This window comes from Dipodomys ordii, unplaced genomic scaffold (genome assembly GCF_000151885.1).
Source record: "Dipodomys ordii isolate 6190 unplaced genomic scaffold, Dord_2.0 Scaffold24, whole genome shotgun sequence".
Lineage (NCBI taxonomy): Eukaryota > Metazoa > Chordata > Mammalia > Rodentia > Heteromyidae > Dipodomys > Dipodomys ordii.
In genome coordinates, this window is record NW_012267240.1 from 15,856,245 (window position 1) to 15,880,358 (window position 24,114).

At 40.1% G+C, this 24,114-nt stretch overlaps 1 protein-coding gene across 1 annotated transcript; it reads right to left on the reverse strand.

Moving 5' to 3' along the window:
* Positions 1 to 1,677: 1,677 nt before the first annotated feature.
* Positions 1,678 to 23,997, reverse strand: Hspa14 (heat shock 70kDa protein 14). Its single transcript, XM_013014719.1, has 14 exons — positions 23,705 to 23,997; positions 22,401 to 22,481; positions 22,229 to 22,311; positions 14,297 to 14,345; positions 14,061 to 14,166; positions 12,421 to 12,511; positions 11,288 to 11,392; positions 10,155 to 10,316; positions 8,205 to 8,360; positions 5,905 to 6,007; positions 4,937 to 5,149; positions 4,186 to 4,359; positions 2,689 to 2,759; positions 1,678 to 1,879 (listed from the first exon to the last, which is right to left on the reverse strand). The coding sequence occupies exons 1-14, from the start codon at positions 23,759 to 23,761 to the stop codon at positions 1,801 to 1,803; spliced, it is 1,530 nt and encodes a 509-aa protein (XP_012870173.1). The 5' UTR covers positions 23,762 to 23,997; the 3' UTR covers positions 1,678 to 1,800.
* Positions 23,998 to 24,114: the final 117 nt, after the last annotated feature.

Sequence of the window (24,114 nt, forward strand, 5' to 3'; positions counted from 1 at the left end):
GGACCCCCCCCCCAAAAAAAAAGTAAACATAGATCTTCCCTCTGACTCAGCCATAACACTCCTGGGAATCTACCCAAGATGTCACAAGCCAGGATGCCCTACATTCATGTTCGTTGCTAGTCAGATAGCCCAGATGCCCTATAATAGATGAGTGGATGAAAAAAAAAAGTGGTATTCATTTACAATGGAATTTACATAACCATTAAAAAGTATTATGTCATTTTCAGGGAAATGGATGGATGTAGAACAAATGTTACATGTGGAAGCTAGATCTAAAATACATTGAGATTATACATGACTCTAGGCATCCACACACAGTGAGACCAAAGGATATTCTTGGGAGAGGAACACAAAGTGCGATACCTATGTGTGTCTGTTCATTCTTTTTTTTTAGTCGGTCGTGGGTCTTGAACTCTGGGCCTGGGCGCTGTCCCTCAGCTCTTCAGCTTAAGGCTAGCACTCTACCACTTGAGCCACAGCGCCACTTCCAGCTTTTTTCTTTTTTTGCTTATGTGGTGTTGAGGAATCGAACCCAGGGCCTCATGCATGCAAGGCAAGCGCTCTACCACTGAGCTACCTTCCCAGCCCTCTAGTGAATATTCTGAAGAGAACATGGCTAGTCTCAATATAAACACAAGAAAAACATGTTTGGTCTTCTAGATTTTGTGTTTTGATAAATAACTAGGAAAAACCCAGGCTGGATACATGGCTCAAATGGTAAGAGTACAAGCCAAGTGGGTACAAGGTCCTTGAGTTGCAAAAAAGTTAAACAAAAATGTTATTGTTGAGGCCCTGGGTTCAATCTTCACCACTTGAAAATTGAACCCAGGGCTTTATAAGCTATAAGTGAGCTATACTCTTGCCCTGGTATCTTAACTGCATATGTGTTAAGAGTCTAAATATGAAATGGCTCCCACGAGCTCATGAGCTGTGGGCTTGGCTGGCAGCTGATAGATTTTGGGGAAGTGATTGGAACCTGAGATCTCTGAGCTCATCAATGGACTCATCCCTTGATGGCATTATTGGAAGGCAGTGTAAAGTAGGACAAGAGGTTTCCTTGGTGGAGAAACATCACTGGGGGCCATGTCCTCTTGGGCTGTATCTTGTCTGGGCCTTTCCCTAGAGCATTCCCTTTCCTTCATTTCCTACTGTTCACACTCAAGTAGCCTTTGCAACATGCCTCCAGCCATGAAGTTCTGCCTCACTACTGGGGATCAACATTCAAACCCCCAAGCAAAATAAGTAACTCCTCTCTTTTAATGCTTGAACATAGCAATAAACAGCTGAGTAGCAAAGAAATGAGGGTGAGTCCTTGGGGGCTACATCTTGTGCTGAGCCTTTCCTGTAATCCCTAACTATGCTCCTGATTACTGTGGCTTGCCATGGTAGGGTGAAATCTCTGAAACGAAACAAAATGGACCTTTCTTACCTCTTAGTTGTTTATGCCAGCCTTGATGAGAAAGCTAACAATACTACATACTTCTGCATTTTTTCTATTAATATAAACTTTTAATTGTTTTCTTAAGTACCTTCTAAGAATCAAGAAAAATATTTGTAAAATGGAAAGTTAGAAAAGTATAAAAATGCTAAAACATAGGGTAAAATTTCAACCAATTCAATTCTAACAGCTTCATGGCCAAAATGCATGACAAAACATAACAAAAAAGACGGCAACACTTACCAATATATTGTATTTTAATAGAAAAATGGCTATACAGGTCATTGAAAAAGTATTTTAATATAGTCAGCACTTATACATAAAACCAAATAATATGAATAGCTCAAAAGTTATCTGAAACATTAAGATGCAACCTCAACGGTGATTGCTTCACATTTCCCAGTCTCTTGATCTGTGCATGTCACATGTAAAGATCCATCCCTAAGCAAACAAATAAAAATGAACATTTCATGAGCTTATTTTACAAAACCAGAAAGTCATTAATATGTTACTAAGGGCTTTTGAGTGAACATAAGTTAATAGTTAAGCATATTAAGACAAAGAAGGAACATCATTTCATTGTCTATAAATTTAGTGGATGTTCTGAGGAAGTTCTTGGAGCTCCTCCCAGACCACTGCTGATTTAACAGCTGTTTCCTTGGAAATTCATGGTGATAAACATCCTATTTTTAGACTTTATAGAAGTTCAAGATACAGCATGCCAGTTTCAAGCTCAGACTAAGGAAAACCCACCCTTAATGAAATCAATATTCTTTCTAAGTAATATTCTTGTTCCTAATGTTAATGTAGAAAGGATATACTAAACACATAGTAATATTCTGGTCCGTTGTATTAGAAGGGTTAGTATTAGCAGTGTTAGAATGGTGTGCTATATTAGAACTGGATGCAATTAGGTTATTTCTTATAGCTGTACTAACATACCCTTCCATGAGACAAAGGGTATCAATGGCATTACCTTAGAAAATTATGTGAAAACTGACAAAAATTACATTGCTAAGTAAAATGGGGAGTTTCTTAGGTTGACTATACTAAAAAATGAAGAGCTCATAAAATATTCACAATGCAAATTACTTGAGATATACTCTTCTTTGAAGAACGTGATTCACTGATAACATTCCCTGAAAATCTTTAATTAACGACTTGCTAAGAATGAGGACTCAACAAACCCACAAAATTGGTCAAGTTTCAAAGTGTATTTTCTTAACATTGTAAGTAGTTCAATTCTGTACCTTTTCATAGTAAGAACAGCTAATATATCACGTAATCCATTTTCTTTTTTATCTAAATCCTGAAGAACAACCTGTTTATGCAAAAATAGTACAAAGATGGTTCGGTACATTGAGATATTAATGAACAGACACAGTTACTACTGCAAAAAGTAAACTTCTTTCTTGTTTTTTTAGAGGAGTGAAGTTTCAACTCAGGACCTTGTACTTGTTAGGCAATGGTCTAACACTTGAGCCAAATCTCCAGACCTTTTTGCTTTACTTTTGGAATAAGGTCTAAAGTTTATGTCCAGGTTGGCCTGCCCTCCTGTTTATGCTTCCTGCATAGCCGGAATGACAGGTGTGTGTCACTGAGCCCAGGTAATAAATGAACAAAAGAAAGCCACTGAGGCAAGACAGTAAAACTGCTACATGAAATTAGAGACCTAGTATACAAGAAAACTGAATATACCTGTAAGGCAGAATTATCAGGAGGAACTTACTTATTTATTTTTAGTTACCAAATTTATTTAAAGATATAATATAAATTGTAAACTTCAGATGGTTTGGTGCAACGTACAGAAAAGGTAATGCTTACCCCAAATATGCATGCAGTGCCTTGGTGACCACAGCTACTCCATGGCTTTGAGGAACCAGCCTAAGGCTTAATTCCTGTCAGTCATCACTGTTGGAGGAGTTTTAAATCTTTTACCAAGATACCGAGTTGGTAAGTGTAAGGTTCCACTCAGGTATGCTGTGTGTGTGTGTGTGTGAGACTATGCTTTTGTTGGGAGAATAAAATGTAAGCTATAATAACTACACATCACACCACTAAAAATCATTCCTTTTTTTCCAGCATAATGACACATTTTAGTCTGGTTTCTGGGCTTTTCTCTGAATGTGTATATTAAAAAACAAATGGAAGGATTGGGGACATGTGACTCAAGTGATAGAGCACCTGCCTAGCAAGTACAAGCCCTGGGGTCAAACCCCTACAACGACACATACCCTACCACTAACAACAACAAAGAAAAAATGAAGTAGATACTAGAGGTGGTAACAAACACCTGTAGGCCCAGCATTTAGCAGGCTAAGGCAGATCTATTTCAAAAGACCAAAATCCAAACCCAAACAACAAAAAGAAATATCCTCATACTCTACATTACCTGCATTTGTTTTATTTTGACTATGAAAGTAAATTTATACTCATCTCCTACATGACCAATTATAAAAGAGAGATCATGTTTATAAAGAATAATACATGGCATTTAGTAAAGAAAAAAAGGTAATTTAATTGTTAAAGTGGGTCAAAAGCACAGAGAATCAATTAACTGTACTTTGTTTCCCATAACTCTTTCAAATTAAAAATCAATTCTTTCCCCCCACTGTTTCAGAAATGAGTAAGTAGGACCATTCCACTCATAAAATAGCAGGTGCTCTATATATTCAGATATTAAACTGAATCCAGAAGGAAAGGCTAAACAGTTGCAAGTGACTACAGCAGTGCAGTTGTGTATTCACCTGTGCAAACTTGCTTTCTTCTGTTGCAGTGTTCTCCCCCTCAGACTCATAGAGTTCAAGGCAAACAGATGACAGAGCACCAGGGGCTTGTAAGGTGTGCTGTCTTCGAGCTGGCAAAGGTGTCCCAGATGGGAACAGTACTGTGAATCTGTTGAGTCCTGACTCATCCACACCCTAGTAAGCAGGAAATCAAAAATGTATGTCCTATGACATTTACCTTTACACGCACAAAAAGTACTTGTGATGAACTCTTATTACAAATCAAATAAAAATTCTTTGTGGCTAATTTGGAAATTAGCCAAAGTAAAGAGAACAGAAATAATACTCAATTCCAACCCACTTTATATAAAAAAGTACTGAAACCTGAAACACATCTCTCTCTACCTATGACAGAGGTTGACAATGCAAATTGTACTTAACTTTCATCTCCCTAAGAAATTAACATAATATGAGGCCCTGGGTTCAATTCCCCAGCACCACATAAGCAAAAAGAAAAAAGCCAGAAGTGGCACTGTGGCTCAAGTGGTAGAGCGCTAGCCTTGAGCTGAGGGACAGTGGCCAGGCCCAGAGTTCAGGCCCCATGACCGGATCAAAAAAAAAAAAAATATATATATATACATACAGGTTCTTCAAAAATTATAGAAATTTAAATTTAAATTCTTGACCTGTATACATAGCTTATAACAAATTAGGGTTATATGAAAAGTTACAGCAACTATTTGTACTCCTTTTACAGAAAGGCTAACTTTACCTTCACTAAGATGTCTTTGGCTGAACACTCAATCACAAGAGAGTCTTCCACTGAGATATTTTCTTTCCCAATGAGAATTCCTGCTTCCAGAGCTGCGCCAATAGGGATAACCTCATCTGGAGGGATAGAACTGAGAAGCTCCACAGCTGGGAAAAGGTCTTTAATCAGCTGCTGGAGCTTTGGGATTCGAGAAGACCCTCCACAAAGTACAACCTGGAAAAGGGAATTTAACAGGCTAAGTCATCTTCAGCAAACCTAACAGTGGGTTTTAGCATGCTATGTCACAATAAAACTTAAGATAAGGAAACTGCACTGTATAAATACAGTGTGTACTACTCGATATTTGCCTATAACTATAACGCTATATATGAGGCTTAACCATAAACTTAATGAAAAGATACTTTGTGTTATTCCAACATTTGTTTATTCATTCATTCATTTTTGGTGCCAGTCCTGGGGCTTGAACTCAAGGTGTGGGCACTGTCCCTGAACTTGTTTTGCAAGGCTAGCACTCTACCACTTGAACCATGGCTCCACTTTCAACTTTTCTCTTCATTACTTAGAGATAAGAGTCCCACAGACTTTCCTGACCAGGCTGGCTTCAAACTACTTTGCTAAGATCTCAGCCTCCTGAGTAACTAGAATTACTGGCATGAGCCACCAGTGCCGTGGTTTATTCCAACATTTAAAAATAAATGTGTAAATAAATTCCTAACTTTTCTATGTGAAAAATGTGCCACAAACTTTTTGCCTTCATTGAAGCATACTATGGGTCCTGAGGAAACAGATGTCTTGTGGTTTTAAGATCTTGGTGTGATCTCACTAAATCTCATTGCTGAGACTCACGTGGAATGTGTCTTTAGCGTCCTCAATGACTCATTCATTTGCTACTGACTAAATGAGATTTAGAATACTGAATATTCCAAATCTGAGACTATTCCTAGAATAATGAGGATATAGAAGCATACCTTGTTGATATTCTGTGCTGTGAATCCACTTTGATCTAAGAGCTCTTGGATTGCTTCTATACACTTATTGAAAAGCGGAGAACAGAGGAGTTCAAATCGTGCTCTGTACATGTGGATATCGTACATGGGAACACAAACACACAGAGAAAAGGCTCAGTAAGGATTCTTTCTCTTGTGAAGATTAATGGTAAAACTGGGTATGATGGTTCTCAGGCAGATTTATAATAGTGTAGGGTATTTACATGTAGATAAAGTCAATGCAAAGCTGCCTTGTCCATGGCCCACTTATAAGTTTTCCAAAAAATATTTCAGACCATATGCCCAATACATGGCATTCCCAACAAGCCCACTGACCCAAATGGAATCGTTATTTCGAATGTTTTTCTGTTTTTGAATGTTGTAACCATAACTCCTAATTACTTTTCTTTAGTCTGATATGGTGCTGTACCTAAGTATAGTCCTTTTGTACTGCTTGAGAAACCTGAATGCTGGCAAGTAATTTTAAAACAGATTTGTGCATGAATGTAGTCTCTTAATTTCATGCTCAAGTTCTCAAAAGGTAGGTGAGTAATACTAAAATATGCTTTTATGGCTGAAAACTGAGATAAATGCAAAATTTCCTTAAGGAAAATTTATGAAATTTCCCTTTCCTTCTTCTTTTTTTAAAAATATGGTTTTGAGTTCAGGACCTGGACACTGTCTCTGAGCTTTTTTGCTCAAGGCTAGAGCTCTACCACTTTGATCCACAGTTCTGCTTCCAGATTTTGGGTGGCTAATTGTAGATAAGACAGTCTTATGGTCTTTCCTGCCTTGGTTGGCTTCAAACTGTGATGCTGAGATCTCAGCCTCCTGGGTTGCTAGGATTATACGTGTGAGCCACCAATGCCCTGCTTCTATTTCTTTCGTAACTACTAGTATTAGTAAGGATATTCTGAGTATTTGGACAAACAGCACTAATATGGGAATATAAAAAATATTCCTCTCACGAGTTCAATAGGACTCTCTATCAAAATTTTGGGATATAGCACAAAATCTTCCTTTGGAGAGGCAGAATAGTACTGTACAACAGAACTTTCTGGTAGCCACTGGCCACACAGTACCGAGTACTTAACTGCAGCCAGTGCTGAGTAAGAAATTGGGTTTTACCTTTACATGGCTATGGAAAGCTATTGAATTAGCAGCTGATACATACTCTTCAAGAGGTTCTGGGAGAGTGAAGGATCAATTAAGAGGAAGAGGTAGCAGGGAGGCATATTTGTAATCTGGGAAAAAAAAAGTTAATCTGGGTATGGTGGTGTATACCTGTCATTTTATAAAATTATGGTACAGGTTGGTCCAGGGAAAGAAAAATGAGACCCTATCTTAAAAATAACCAGCTCAAAAAGGGCTGCAGGTGTGGTTCAAGTGGTAGAGAACCTAACTAGCAAAAGCAAAGCCAAATTCAAACCCTAGTCCTGCCAGAAAAGGAAGAGATAGAAAGTAAAGCTAACTAGTCACTAGGTTAACTAAAGGTAGCTGCTATTATTGGTAGTGAGGGTCTACTAGGAAAGGCTAAGGCAAGGTCCAGATATTTGCCTTTTGTATTTTCTGGGCAAATCACTTGTAAGCAATATGTAAAAGACTTGGATATTAAGAAAATGGTTATAGACATTAAATCTATGCCCATTAAATGTCATCACAGCTATAAAAATGTAAAATACTGACAAGACTGAGCAAACAAAAACAAGACAGTTGTTAATCTTCGCTGCATCATAATAGAGTATGAATGCTGCAGTCAAACTGTGGATTGAGTTCCATGTCCATCACTTACTAGCTCATTCTGCTCTTCATGAGTAAAATAATGATATACTAGTACCTACCACCGAGCTGTCATGAAGATAGGACATGTTAGAAGAAAGGAAGGACTTAATCCATCCTGCCACCAACATTAAGTAGTAAGGAAAGATTAGCAAGCTCTCCTTCAACTTCTGCAACAAAGATCTGACAGGTGGGGCTGCAAGTTGGAGAAATCTGAATATATTGGACTAATAAATCCCATCTCACCTTTGAATCTAGGTGACTTTTTCACACATAGCTAACAGTAGATTAAAGTAACAACAAACAATCTCAACTGATGTAATTATATTTAGGAAATGAGCTATTTAAATCTAATAAAAATTGGACCCCAGTAGTATAAAAAGCCACATTTCCCTGTGATAGATCATGAATATATTCCAAGCTACAAAACAAACATACAACTTAAGGTGAGAGAGTTATACCTCTCATGTAACATGCTCTTAGCATGTTTCAGTGTGTTTTACCTGGACACATTGCAGTCAAAATCCTGACCTTCATATAACGAATCAAGGAAACAATTGGCACTTCCTAAGGTCGACAGGGAATGCTTTGCCACCTCGGCGCTGTTCATCAACTTCATCATGGCTCTGGCATTTCTCCTCACATCGTGTTTGAAGGATCTAAATTAAAAACATAACCTTTGAAGTTTAAAATTATGGAGTCATTTCGAATCTCAACTAAAATCTAGAAAATAATCTAATGTAACTAAAATCTAGATAATTGCTTTTAGAGCAATGATAGATTCATAAATCAGGGTTGAGATGTAGCTCAGTAGCAAAGTGCTTGCCTAGCAAGTGCAATGTCCTAGGTTTGATCCCCGGTACCAGAAAAAGAAAGGCAAAAAAAAAATTCATAAATCAATACCATATGGCACATGTTAGTATTTGATTTTGTTTTTGTTTTTTGTTGGTCATGGGGTTTGAACTCTGGGCCTGAGCACTGTCCCTCAGCTCTTCAGCTCAAGGCTAGCACTCTACCACTTGAGCTCCAGGGCCAATTGAATTCTAGTAATATCTTATGCAATTAAAAGAAGGGTTCTGCTGGGAGTGGTGGTTCACACCTGAAATCCCAGCTACCAGGGAAGGGGGATCATGGTTTGAGGTCAACCTGACCCAAACGTTTTTGAGACCCTCATCTCAAACAAAATGGTTCCAATGTAAAAGTTCAGCTACTTGGGAAAATGGGATTAGGAGGAGGAAATCTGAGGTCAACCCGGGCAAAAAAATTACCAAGATCTCATCTCAACAAAATGAACTGGGCATAGTAGTGCATATCTGTCGTCCTAGCCATGTGGGAAGCATAAGTAGGAGGATTATAGTTTGAGGATAGCTCCAGGGAAAAAATAAAACTCTATCTGAAAAATACCCTAAAAACATAAGGGGCTGGAGGTGTAAGGGGCAGAGTGTTTGATAGCCTGAGATCAAACCCAAATAGCACCACCACAAACACAAAAAAAAAGGAAGGAAGGAAGCAACATATAAAGGACTTGTAAAAGAAGGAAGCAAGCAGCTGAGTGTAGTGGTAAGCATCTGCAATCCCGCTATGCAAAGAAGGATAAATAGGATTGTGATTCAGGCCTGCTCAATCACAGACATGAGATCCTTATTTGAACAAAAAAGCAAAAAGGGCTCGTAGCATTGTTCAAGTACTTGCTTAGAATAATATGGTCCTGAGTTAATTAAATAAAAATGTTGATACTACACCCCTCACAAGAGCCTAGCTTTTGAAAACCATTCAGATGGCAGTAAGGTCTTGCCGCCTGTACACTCTTACCTAGACACTGAGCAGCACAAAGTGAATTCAAAATTCAGACTTGAATAGTACATGCATGAGGCTCAGCCTCTGCTTCCCAGGACACTATAACTGTAGAGATGAAAATATAATTTCTGGGGCTGGGAATGTGGCCCAGTGGTAGACTGCTTGCCTAGCATGCATGAAGATTCCTCAGTACCACATTAAGCAGAAAAAGTTGGCGTGGTGCTGTGGCTCAAGTGATAGAGCACTAGCCTTGAGCAAAAGAAGCTCAGGGATAGTGCCTAGGTTCTGAGTTCAAGCCCCATGAGTAGCAAAAAAAAGAAAGAAGAAAGAAAGAAAGAAAGAAAGAAAGAAAAAGAAAGGAAGGAAGGAAGGAAGCAAATATAATTTCCATGCAACGAGAAAACCACATCCTTTCTATGCAACAGAGTAATTTAAACTTGAAAGCTTCAATTAAAATGTCTTATGCAAGGCTGAATACGTTGGTGTAGGCCTATCATACCAGCACTTTGGAAGCTGAGGCAGGAAAATTCTGAGTTTGAGTTTGTCAGTCTTGGTATATAGTGAGATTCCCTACCTAGCACATCTGAGGCCCTGGTTCCATACCCCAGCAACACACACAGATGCATACATAAATTACCCAGGCCATTAAGACTCACCTCTGGAACTCAGAAGCCAGATACTGAGCTAGGGTTTCTGTGAAATGTGCACCTCCGATATTATCATCAGTGTTTGTTGACAGAACCCGATACATTCCACTATTAACTTCCATAATGCTGAGAGATAAGGATGTGCCTCCAAGCTTAAATACCAAAACATTGCTTCAAGAGAAAGATAAAGCAAGTAACTTATTAAAGCATCAGAGCATGTTAAATAAAGCCAGACTGGACTTCAGAATCCATTTCATTTAATCTCTTTATACTACAAAGTAGGAAGCTGAAAATCTCAGATGAGTAAGAAGTCATCTATAATTAGTTGAGGATGAATCCAGCCTCAAGCCTATACCTTCTAAATTCACATCTAAGCTCTCTCTATTTAGTCATGTTTGCAAAACTATTCTTTGGAGTCACTATGGTTCAAAATACTCTTTTTCCAAAGTAAATAAAAGAAAGATCATACTAAGTTTTAAGAGAATTGAATATGAAAAATTCAATCTCAATATCATGCAAGTTACTATTTTCCTATGTTCTAGAGACAGAAACAATATGCAAAACTAGAAGCTAACTTCCTATTTCTAGAATATGAAAACCCATCATTTCTAGTATTCCTATATTTATTTACTTAAAATAATTTCCCAGTGGTTCATATAGCTGCTTTAATTGTGAGAAACATCAATTAGAAGTAAATACATCTTACTAGTTCTCACCAAAAAAATTCTTAAGGCTAGGCATTGGAGGCAGAGATTGGGAGGACTGATGTCTGAGCCTAGTCCAGGAAAAAGTGAGAAACCCATCTCAACAGTTAGCTTGGCATCTTCAATACTCAGGAGGCTGTAAGAAGAAAGCTCACAGTCTAGGACTGGCCCCAGAGTAAAAAAAGGCACTATTTGAAAAATAAAGCAAAACAAGGCTAGGCGTGTGGCTCAAGTACAAAGCTCTGAATTAAATGCCAGTGCCATAAACAAACACCTTTCGCTACTTTCCTAGTGCTTCTTTTTTAACTATTTGAAAACCTCTAGGTGAGTCAATGTTATTCATTCATAAAGCATTATATAACAATCCTTTTGGACAAAACTGTTATAGTCTAAAATGTTTCTGCATTGAAAAAAGAAAACTGTCAGGATGGTTTTTACCTTTTTCCGGCAGGAGAATCTTGTCCAATTCCATAAGCAAGAAGAGCTGCAGATGGCTCATGGATTAGTCGTAAAACATTAAATCCAGCAGCTCCTGCTGCTTCTCTGTGAACAATTTGCTTTCAGTGAATTCAATGTTACAATATGTCAATTCTACACTTTAAGAAATGCTCTTAAAAAAATCTATGTGATAGCAAATACAATTGCACAAGGAGACACAGAGTGCAATGACAGTAAGAAGGTAGAGCACATGAAATGGAAGGGACTTCAAGAGTCCACTTTCTTAACAGAGAAAATAATGTGCCTATACTAAACATAAAACTACAGCTCTCAGGGGCTGGGAAGGTGGCTCAGTGGTAGAGCGCTTGCCTTGCATGCCTGAGGCCCTGGGTTCGATTCCTCAGCACCACATAAGAAAAAAAAAAGCTGGAAGTGGCGCTATGGCTCAAGTGGTAGAGCACTAGCCTTGAGCTGAAGAGCTGAGGGACAGCGCCCAGGCCCAGAGTTCAGGCCCCACGACTGGACACCCCCCCCAAAAAAAAAACAAACTACAGCTCTCAAAAATGTCTATGCTTTAAAAAGTTCACCTTTTCTGTGGCATCTTTTGGGGTTTTCAGACACTGGGAGAAATCCTGCTACCATGCCATTCAGAACCTCCCATTCTTACCATGGTTTCAATATCACCCTGCTAATTCTGTGAGGTCAGAACTAGGCCTCCCCTGTCTCTCTGTACTTAACCCTGAATATAGTATAGCCTAAACAGCAAAAGTAATCAATAAATACAGGTTGAATGAACAACAAAAAACAAAGGTTCATACTTATTTTGGTTTAGATATTAAGCGCTAAGACAAGGAAAGAATCACTACTGCTTCCTACATTTGCATATTTTTATGTAAACCTAAATTGTATAAACTAGTTCATAAACATCTTTTTAACCTGGAAATTAAGAACACTTCCAATCAAAACAGCCAAAAGATATATACCATATCTAATTTTATATACCCTTATATTATAAAAGGAAATATGAATTACTTTTACCATAGGAAGGTATTTACAATTACTTTTTATTATATAATGATAACTATAAAATGTTTTTAACTGAGCAAATAAGATAACTTCCATTGTATACTTACCCAAGAGCATTTTTCTGCTTTTCTCCAAAATCAAATGGAACAGTAATAACTACATCATTTGCATCTGAGCCCAAGACAGAATGTGCCGTCTCTGTACATTAAAAAACAAAAATAAATTCTAATGACAGAATAAAGCTAGATAATGCTTGTTTGAGGTTCCTAAATTCATGTCAAAGAATTCACTAAATACATTCCAATTTACTTGGATGCCTTTACTTGGATGTCTTTTCTTTTGCTCTTGAATCGGGCAGTACTTCTAGTTTTGGTAAAGTAATGGCTTTGGGACATACTAAATCAATTAACCAAAGCACTTTCCAGAGTCTGGCTCTTTGGTCTCAGAATTTCAGCTATCTTCCAAATTACACTGGTTTCACAGAGAGCTACAAATGCATGAGAGATGAACTATAAATGCACCAATGTAAAGCTACAACATCATCTTAATTGAACATATTATAAGGGTCATTCCATCCCACCAGGTCATAACATAATTCCAGGGTGGATATGAGCCTCACAATCTACTCCAGAATTGCTCAAATTATTCCACTGCTGAAACACACTGAGACTTAACCTGGAGTGGTGAAAAAAACAGATCTACTCAAATCTGCCAAAAAGTGGAAAATATACTGTCAATCTCTGATCATTATTATTTTTATTAGTCAGGGTGGTACTCCACCACTTGAGCCACAGTTCCACTACCAGCTTTTTGCTGGCTAGCTACAGATAAGACTCTCATGGACTTTCCTGCTGCAGATGGCTTGGAAGTGAAATCCTGTTTCTCAACCTCCTGAGTAGCTAGGATTATTGGTATGAGCCTGGCTACTCTGTCAATCTTGAAGAAAAATAAAACATTCACTACTGGATTTTTGGCTCACTGTTACTAGTAAGTTTTGAAAGTGCTAACATGGCCCGATCCACTTATATTGTATTTGAATATGCCTCATCTGAAAACCTGAAATCTGAAATGCTCCAAATCAATTGATAAAGGCTTTGAATTTTGAAGAGTGTTTTAGATTTTTGGATTAGGGCTACTGTCAACTGGTATGATCTATGCAACTATTCCCAAGTCTGAAAACCACAAAATCTGAAATACTTCTGGTCCCAAGCACATCAGGTAAGGGATACTTGGTCTGTCCTTACAAAGAAAAATCAAAAGTTGTGGAAGGTACGTCATTTATTTAACTAAGGTCACACAGACATTTGGTAGTGAAACCAGGCCTACAGTTTAGGTCTTCTTACTTCTGATCTATTCATTTCACTTCTCCCTAAATCCCAAATTACTTGTAGCTTTTTTGTGTTTGTGTGGCCGGTGGGGGGGAAGAGGGGGAGAGGAAGGGGAGGGTCTGTGTCAGTCCTGGAGCTTGAACTCAGGGCCTAGACACTGTGCTTGAGCATTTTTTGCTCAAAGCTAGCATTCTATCACTTGACATAGCTCCATTATGGTGCCTAATTAGAGATAAGTCTCACAGACTTTCCTGTCCATGCTGGTTTTGAACTGCAATCCCCATATCTCAGCCTCTTGAGTAGCTAGGATTATAAGTGTGAACCACTGGTGCCCAGTTACCTCTAGCCTTTTAAGGTTAGCTTTTAAAATATCATTTATTTTAAAATGTCATTTAAAGTTAACTGAAATTTTTCAGTACCTTTCATTTTACTAAATATGAGTCTGGCAACATCTTCTGGGTTAACAAATTTAGTTTCTTCTCCTGTATCTATTTCATATCGCAATTTCCCATTTTTTTCAACAACCTACAAAAGAAATTATAATTCTCAATACAGAGTAATTCAAATAAAAATGTTAAGTTTCAAGTCAACATTATGGCATGACATTTGGCAATTACTTTGTATAGCAGGGAAGCAATAATGGAAGCATACTCACTAAACATTTACTTTCCGAGATGTATTTCTGAGCTTGTGGATCGTCGGAGCTGTCCATAAAGAAAGATATAAAGATATCTCAGGATCAAAATTGGTATTATAGATAAAAAAAGGCCTAAAGACCATATCATAAGCATTAAAATATAAATAATGTTAAACTGTTCAACAAGTTTCAAATAATGAGTTATAAATAAGTGGAGTATTTATACTCAGTGATTATAGTAATTCAGCTAAAATGTTCATCTTCACATCTGAAAATAATTCTCCCTTGTTCTGACCTCACTATACATTTCAGAGTGACATTTCCTGATATGGATTTTATTCATTTGAACATTTTCACATCTGTGATCCTGATGATCCAGCCACTGAAAAGGGCAAAAAGGAGTGGATACTTAAGAGCAAAAATCCAACACCATCTTTATTGGATCCTAAACATAAACACCCAAAACCAAAAGAGTAAGAAGTATGAATGGTGTATATCGAAGTGTAGACTCATACATGTAAACACAGCATGGACAGATCCATACAAAGCAAGCGCTAAATGTGCATTTATGTTGCTCAGGATAGTAATACCAATTTATGCAAAGTACAGATTTCCACTTAATACTTTTTTAATGTCTATAACATCTAAGTGGGTTGTTAGGTATGTTTTACAGAGGGGCAGTGAGCTTACTACAGAGTAATATGGACAGGGAGCCAAGATGTGACCACCAGCTACTCATGTTTACACTTCAGTAGACAGGCTCCATTAATACTATCAAATGACCCCTTCAGGAGGGACAGGATCTCTCACCCTTTGTTTAACTTCATGTAGAACTTAAGAATCAGACTAGTATCCTTCTTAATAGTCTTTGAAGGAGCTGTGGCTATTCTGTTCAGAAACCCGCCTTAAATGTTTATTAAGAGCTGATGATTAATAGTGGCTAACTAACTGCAGAAGGGTTACAGAACTTGGAGGCCCTTAACCTGGACTAACCTGGCTTAGAATTCTTAAATACTTGGCAGGTTCCTTACTTCCCCTACCACTGACAAAATTAATGGGAGGACAGGTGCTTGCCCAAAGTGACAAAGTTCCTTAATGGCTTAATTGTCCAGCAACCAGACCTTCAATATAAAGTTTAACATTTTTTTTCCATAACTCTCCCACTCCTCCCTTTCACTAACCCACTACCTGGATTGTACACCAGACAAGTAGGGATGAAACAATTATGTCCATAGTGGGACTCTAGATCAGTACTAGAATTTCAACAAGACATTTACAGGCTGTTTTCTTATAATTTAACCCCATTATGTGCAGGCTATTTACTCAGGGTAATTTTCAAGGAAGAATATTTTATGGCATGTCTATTAACTTTTAGAAATGAAGAGAATTTCTCAACTGCCATGTAAAGACAGACTCTTTCATCTAAGTACAGAAAGTACAGTAGTTCTGAGGGCCGCACATGACACAAGCAGAACACTGGAGACTGCAAAGCAGGTATGTAAGGAAGCAGAGAATGAAGTAACAAAAGATCACAAGGATCACAGAAAATAGCAGACTTGACCAACAACTACACACAAGTAAAAACTTTATTTGTCCACACTAGGAATAAATTGTTTAACAGAAAAACAAAGCTGGTGGGAGGCTGGTATACAGTAAGCACCTTGTTCACATCATGGTCATCAGGATGCAGTGTCAACTCTACCAGTAGGCACAAACTTTAAAAGGGAGGCCATTTCCTCTTCCTCCTTCACTATCTCTTAGCCATCAAGCTCCCTGGCTTGGCAATACCAGCACTGGAGTACCTTCCCAACTCCTGTTGTATCATTGTGCCTATGAGTTTAACAGCACTTTACATTCATTCATCTGTCCACTGGATCCTCACAACATCCCTGTGAGGTAGGGAGGACAACAGTTTCCACTTTAGATGAGGAACCTGAGTTATGGAATGGTGAAAGCCTTGTCTGAGTATGTCTAGGCAGTATAATGATTAGAGCTTAGGCAGGATTCCTAGCTTGCTTTCTGGAACTTGGGCTCTCTTTACAGCAACTTCCCTGCATTGACAGTCTGCAGCTTCTGTGTTTTGTTTACTTCTTCAGGACCTTTTCCTATCATATCTACATTATGGTTACTACGCCCATCAGATTTTTACAATACTATCTGTAAGCTTAACTCCACTGCTACTCTTTTGTACTTCTCTTACTCAAAAGAAATTCCTGCCTAAGTATTTTGCTACCGTTAGTAGAGTATACTTTCCTGTTTTCCCAGAAAATCTACTTATGTACTCATCTGTACTAGTGTTACAATGGTGTAAGGGACACATATCCTTCCATAGAACGGCTAAAACGAGTAACACAACATAAATTTATGTATCTATCTCAATGCCTTAATACATGCTTTCTGAAAGTAAGCACTCTGTACTAGTGTGGTGCTTAGATGTTCCAGGGCTATCAACAAACATCAACACCCAGAATGTAATTGTTAAAATACAATTGTTACCAGTACTTCAAACATGCATTAGTATGCCACTGTAACTGAAAATGGGAGCATCACACTCATTTTTTTGGTAGTACTGGGGTATAAACCCAGGTTTTGTACATGGCAGGCAGGCATATACTCTACACCTTGAGCCACTCCTTGAGCCTGTATTTTGCCTTATACTATTTTTTAGAACTCAAAGGTACTAGGAAAAAACCAACCTACAACAAATATATTGATTTAGAGATAAAGAGCTTGAGGCACGATAGGGGCAAGTGATTTTGCCCAATGAAACCACTGCGACAGGACTGGGGTCCAGGAGTTTTAACTATATACCAGTGTATTCTACTACACTGGCTCCTTCACATACCCACCACTTTACTTGCCACATACACATGGCGCCAGGTGGGTCCCATTTGCATTGTCAGTAGTTAGATAAGCACCGGTTTATATATAAAACAAAGCCTTTTCCAACACGCCCTCTTATTTCTTTCCCAGCTAGACTACAGGAAAGCTTTTTAAATCCTAGATGATGTGTGTTCTCTGAAAGTATTATGTGAACTACTAAAAGGATTGAGTGAGGAAAAACTGGGAATGTTGCCTACCACCACCATCACCTCTCCCAAAGGTGATATGTGTTGGATGAGGACTGTGTTTAAAAGGAGTCTATCTACACCACCTCCAGTGTTCTCAAAACTAAAGGGAAAATGAAACTGGTCTATTTCACCATCTGCCATTGACCAGATCAACTTTTACCTAGGTCATCAGGCAAAAAGTAACTTTGGCAAGTTCCCCAGAGGGAAAGCTTTCTAGGGCCTTTAAAACATAGTAGGCAAAAACAACAAACAAACAAACAAAAACCCCTAACAACAACAAGCTAATAGAAAAAAATGAAATTAACTAAAAGCAGATCTCAAACTGCTACAATTCAAATTGCTTCTCTAAGGTTCAAAGGGCAACTAAAATTTAAAGATGTAACTTATGCATAGAAAGGGACCCAAATAATATGAAATATAAAGAATTTACTTACACTTACTGTTCTATAAAACAGCCAATATCCACCTATCACAGATGGTCGATAAGAAGCATTAACACTACTGTGACTCTCATTAGTTCTGTTATATCCTTGATAGGAGACCAAGAAGTAGTAAAAGGAAGGTTTGACAGGTTGGATTATTACCAACTGTGCTGACTAGTAGAAAAGTCAGAGACACAGCAATGAAGAATGAAACAAAGGGAAAAATACACATTGTGCCTACTTTAGTCTAATGAACCATAGGATTTTAAAATCTAAGACCTCAAACTCCATGAAGCAGTCAAATTAAACTACCAGATTTAAGCAACAGGTCAAGGTATACAACCACACTTTTATATCCTGTAAAGTAATATGCTCTCCCTAGCCTTGCTCCAGCCAAGGCCATACACATTAATAACATACATTTATATAGTGCTTATAAACTTTTAAACCCTTTCACATCTATTAGCTACCTGATCCTCACAACAGCCCTGTGAGGTAGGCAGGGCAGGAATTTGTAGCTATCCCTCATTTCACAGATGAGGAAGCTATTGTAGAGAGGTAAAGGAAATTGCCTCCAATCACAGAGAAAGCCAAGACAAACTAGCTCTCTTGGACTTGATTCCATGGTTTCTACTAGGCACCTCTCATTTCTAAATGGTCTTTCACTTAGTGGAGAATCTTGATAAAAAGAACTCACAAGTATACTCCTGTTCCTCTGCATATCAACGATTCACTACACTTTTCTGAGGACAAAAAAAGGTGCTATGGTATCAGAAGGCAGGTGTGAGGAGACTTCTGTTTATGAAGTTATTCTTTCACAGTCAGTTCCTAGCTTTTGGCATTTGAAATCAACTTTTGAAGCAATTTTTCGAGTCCTAGCTGAAAAGCACCAGTAGCTTCTTCCACTGCTGTTGCCAAGCGTCTGACCGCGATGACAGCATCCCTGCGCAGCTCATTGGCAGCATCTTGTTGGGCACTGGCCTCTTCACCAATAGCAATCAACCTATCCAGTTTTTCTTCCTCTCGCTTTGAAAGTTCTCGTGCCAACCTCCTGTTTTCTGCCAACTCAGCTGCAATAGTCCTGGCCACTGACCTCCTTCTTCGCCTTGCCCACCTTGGAGGGGGCTCACTGGCCAAAGGTCTATCTCCTCCAGAGACCAAACCAACTGTGGAAGAGGAACCTGGAGGCTGTGAAGTGGAGGCTGCCCCAGGAGGGTTTCGGCTGGTGCTGGGAATGGGCTCACCTGACACACCCAGTCTGGTCATGGGACTGCTCTGACAGGGAACAGCTGCACCTCTGAAAAGGTTGTGGGAGCTGCTGTAGTTGGGGGTCCCTTGAGAGCACCCTGAAAAACAAAGCAACAATGTTGCAAAGAGGACACTCTTGCTAAGGGAATGTTGGAGCCAGCAGCACAGCTGAGATACAGTAAACTAGGGTAATTCTGAGGAAGGCCTCTTTCCACAAGGGACTGGAATAATCATTCTTTAATCTGGCCATTTGGGCCCATAACACAAACCCTTGCCTTGCTAAATTTATCCTTTCCATAGAGCGATCTAGCCCACTCTTTTCCTATAAGTTCCTAACTACCCATTACATACAAGGCTAAGACTAGTTTGGCTCTAAAGAGCATGTCTTGCAGGTTTCAAGTTCTAGTATCATATTTACTTAGGGTGGTAGCTTTTTAAACCCTGGTGCCCTTTGTGTATTTATTAGGTTTGAAAAAAATAAGGGGCTGTTCTGGAGAGGGCATGGTCCAAATATCCACCGCTCTTAGAAGCAAGTGCCTCTGAGACCCCATCCTTCACATGCTTGGGAGTTACCTGCACCCGAGGATTCATCCCAGGAGTCCTCAAGGTCACTGGCTTCTCGAATCCGGTCACTGATTCTCAGCTGACAATCTTCATCTGATTCCTTAACTCTTTTCAAGAAAGGCTGATGATCAGTCACCTGAGTCCTTTCTGCTTTCACAATGGAAGTTCTCTTTTCCCTTGGGGTGTCAGAGGCCACCAAGTTCTGATCACAGTGCTTGGCCCAAGAAGCAGCCTCCATTAGGTTGTCTGGGTCAGTCACTACCTGATTTCGAAGAAGCTGATCCAGCGTATCATAAAATGGACAGTGCGGTGGATCCCCCATGCTGGTGGCGTGGGCAACATAGGCCTTTAAGTATAATGCCTTCAGAACTTTAAACTTGGAGCGGCACTGGCGTTCGGTGCGGCGGAAGCCTTCCTGCTGCATTCGCTTGGACACAGCCTGATAGACATCTGCATTATGATGTACAGTCTGGAGGCGTTGAATATACTCTGCCTCGCCTAGTATGGAGAGAAGAGTTCGTGTCTCCTGTCTGGACCACCGGATGCCCGCACTGCTACTGGTGGTGGCCATAGTGAGCTGGAAAGGAGGGGTACTGCAGCAAGCTCCTGGGCCACAGGTGCACAAATCTGAAGATGTGGGGAAGCTCTGTGTGCTCTCAGTGTATTTCCAGGAGCCAGTCCATTCTTCCCTCTCAGGGTATTTGCTGAGAAGTCAGGTCCAAGGACCACACTTCTGGATGGAAGGCCACAGGGGAATGGAGTAACACAGGGAGGGTGTAAGGATTTTTAGGCAGCAAGTAGTGCTGCCTGTGCGTAGGTCATAAATAGGCATGAGGCCCAGATTCAGAAAGCACAACTTTGGGAGTTCACCCAGAGTAGGTACTGGACCAGGGCTTAATGGCTTCATAACAAAAGAATTGGCTCCTCCACAAAGGGCGGAATGCTTCCAAGGCTGAGACCTGGTACAACCATGTATCTGTAAAAATCACCATTGTCTGGTAAGTAGTCAAGCGGAAGAGGAAAAGAACCTCGCTCATGAGGCAACTAACTCTAGAGAACTAGTATGAGGAGGATGGTCATACAGCAGTATGTCTGAGGAGTACTTAACCTTTACTAACCTTAGCCTAGATACTATGTTGTGGCTTTTAGCCATCTATTACTATTGCACTCCTTGCTAGAAGGGACAGGAAAGTTGTTTGGCTAATATGAAGCTCTATGAATAAGGCAGAAGACAGCCATTTCTTTTTTTCTAACCATCTATCAAATAGCAGTATAAAGGAAACAAATGAAGTTGGCTGAAAGGGAATGTATCTATGGGAATGTTGTTTCTTGATTCTATAACTGTGTTTCTGGACTGTGATATTAAACCACAGCTTTGCATGATGCTGGCACTGGGAAGAAGTACTAAATCTAATAAATAAATATACTGGATGCCTGTTTTGTTTTTTTATAACTGTATGTGAAACTACAATTACCTCAAAACAAAAGGGTTACTTAAAACAAATTGCTGACCCCCTCCATGATTCAGGCTTCAAGATCCATTACAATTTCCTGCTTTTGTTTAGATTTTATTATTTGAAAATATTTGATACCAATTTATTAATAGGCTTAGTACTAAAATTTTCCAATAGGAAACAGGATTATTGGAATACATTCATCACAAAGATTTAAATTTTTTCCAAAAATTCTGTATCAAGTTTAATTTAACTGAAGAGGCTATACACAACTAATTAATATTAAATGTAATCAACTTAAGGAAATATCTACTTAAATTCTCATTAAATGGAACAGAAAGGACAGACTGGAGTGAGGTTAGGAGACATGGAGGGCAGGTTATCTAGTTCGGTCTTTTAACTGACTTAGAAATACTGAAGGTTCTCTGTGCCTTGGTTGTCTCATTTATAAACAAGGAAGGATAGTACCTGCCCTCTGTTTTTAAAGGATGTTGAGAGGATTAAGTAATATAATAGACATGAAAGCACTGTGCAAATTTAGATACACCATCAAGTACTAGTATAAATAAAACATCCTAATTATGATGGTAATCTATAATTTGAGGAGACAGAAGTCTTGACAGGCAAGCCTCTTTAATCTTCTAATCAAAGTTACAGCAGATGATTAACCTGATTCCTACAACAAGACATTAAGTTGTTTCTCGAATGATTAAATTTGTAAGCCAACTAGAAAAGTCAGTTCCCAGCCAAGTGTCACAAAAGGCCTTAAGAAAGAAAATCAATAGCAGCTATATCAAGTATGATTAATTTTAATATTTTGCAAAATCCAATCTATACACAAAAAAGTCTTCAAATTCTCACAAATCACTCAAATTCCTTCAGATAAAAAAATAGAAAAGTGTGAAAAGTCCAAACTAGCACCTCTGAATGATAAATCATCAAAAGTAAACAAATGTTGACATTTATGAATGCTAACAGACTTGTGAACAAGAATCAATTATCTGTAAATCCTACTCTCCAGAATACCTAACAAGAATAACAAAAAAAGCACTCTACTGGGGTACCCTCTTGGAAACAATGCAGTCAAGAAAGACAACAAAATAATGGTGTTTGTAGTATCACTTTACACTATGCTCAGAACTTAAAAAAACACATTTCTGTTACAGCACTTTGAAGTATTTTACTCCATACCTTCTTCCCAGGATCTGCTTTACTTTCACTACTGTATTTGAAATATTTCTTATTCTACTTTGTTTTGCAGCCAGTCCAACCACCTGAAAAAAGAAAAGAGTAACATATCACAATGCATGTAACTTGTACTTATTTCCATGGACTGAAAAAAAAGAGAGAACAGTAGTAGTACCTCTTCATTCTCGGAGTAAGCTACAACAGCAGGGGTAACTCTATCTCCTGCATCATTTGCAACCACATCTGCACGGCCATCCTAGAGAAAAGCATACAACTTTGAGTTAGTCCTTTTAAAATGAAATACACAGTCTCATTAGACAGATTTGGATTATTCTACTGATATTTTAAACTTGTGGGTTTTGTTACTATTATTTTTCTGGATTTTATAGAACTCACTCACATTTTTCAGTCTGCTCCGATCAGTGAGCTGGACCAAACATAAACAACTTTAACAATAACAAGCATCATTCTACCTCTGATCCTTCTTCCCAGAAATATACCTTAAAAAAAAAACCTTCAATAAACTAAGTAGCAAATCTCTTTGCATGTTTCATACAAATCAATTGACATTTAAAACATAGGACCTAGGAGCAGGGGAAGTTTCTCCTTCCTCAACCTTGAGGTTAGAGAAAGCCTGTCATTCACAGCACTCAGAGATGGCTCAAGCTCCAGATCAGAGCCAGCCTCCTTCTCCCCCCTCCATCCCTCCCCCAAATCCAGTGGATCCCAGTCATTCAAGACAGGTCCAGGTTCTAGGATCCAAGAAGTTGGGGCCCGCCCACCTCAGGAAGTGGCCTCAATGGAGAAGCCTCCCGGTATCTGCTGCACAGACTTGGCCCCAACATCCAGGAACCCCTCAAGGAATCCTGCGGTCCAGGAGTTCCCGGGACGCCCCTAGGCGTCCTTACGAGAATGGTGTCCCTCCCTGACCCCCAGCCCAGGGGTCTTGGGAGATCTGGAGACTCATCCGGACATCCTCTGGTCCTTCTCTTCGGACTTCTCCAGCAATCCCTGCAGCCACGATATTCCTGGGGCCCCTGTGGGCACCCCAGCGACCCCTCTGGTCATCCTGCGGACCAGGTGTCCTGGGACTCCTGGGGTGGCCCGGACATTCTGGGGCTCTTCACGGTGGCCAGAACGTGATGATGAGAGTCCTGGGGGGGGGGACCCGGACGCTCGGGGCCTCTTCGGGGTGGCCTGGACGCCCTCGGACTCTATGGAGCGGCCTGGATATCCTGGGACTCCTCGGGGCGCCCAGCCGCAGGGGTCCCTCGAGGCGCCCTGTCTCCCCGGGACCCCGCGCGCCCGCGTCACCACGTGCCACGGCGAGGGCGCGGCGGGCTTTCCCGGAAGAACTCCGAGAGCCGAAGCCGAGCTGGCCCCGGCCCTTCGCCTCGAAGCGTCCAGCGGCAACGCCACTCTTGCGCGACGGCCCTCGGCCGCCATGAGAGCTGCAGCGCGGTTCTCCGGGTCCCTTACCTTGTACACGGCCACACAGGCTGACGTGCAGCCCAGGTGCACTCCGATGGCCGCCATGAGGCGGCGGGACCGCGGCGGCTGTGAGCGAGGGGTCCCCGGCAGCAACAGCTACACGCCACAGAGCAGCCCCAGCAGGCACCGCGGAGACTTCACGTTCCCGCCCGCCCACTGCATCCGGTCCGCCGCGCCGGCTTTTCCGAATGGCGGCCAATCAGAGCGAAGGTCCCGCCTTTTCTCACGAGCAGTCAGCGAATAGCTGTGGTGCGCCGCCCCGCGCAAGCGGTAGTGCGCACACTCCGTCCGGAAAGGGGACCGGAAGAGGCTCCTTGCTCCTCCTCCTCCTCGCTCCGCCTGTTTTTGTCTCAGCCAATGGGAACTCTCCCTTGAGTTGCCTCATTTGTCCTAGCAAC

What these genes read in the sequence shown, in the direction of transcription:
- Hspa14 (XM_013014719.1), bottom strand. Translation starts at nt 23,761, where the DNA reads ATGGCGGCCATCGGAGTGCACCTGGGCTGCACGTCAGCCTGTGTGGCC. An exon ending in AAGCAGATCCTGGGAAGAAG is followed by an intron (nt 14,346 to 22,228) that starts GTATGGAGTAAA and finishes CTTTATGGACAG; the next exon opens with CTCCGACGATCCACAAGCTC. An exon ending in TTTGACTGCAATGTGTCCAG is followed by an intron (nt 6,008 to 8,204) that starts GTAAAACACACT and finishes CCACATGTACAG; the next exon opens with AGCACGATTTGAACTCCTCT.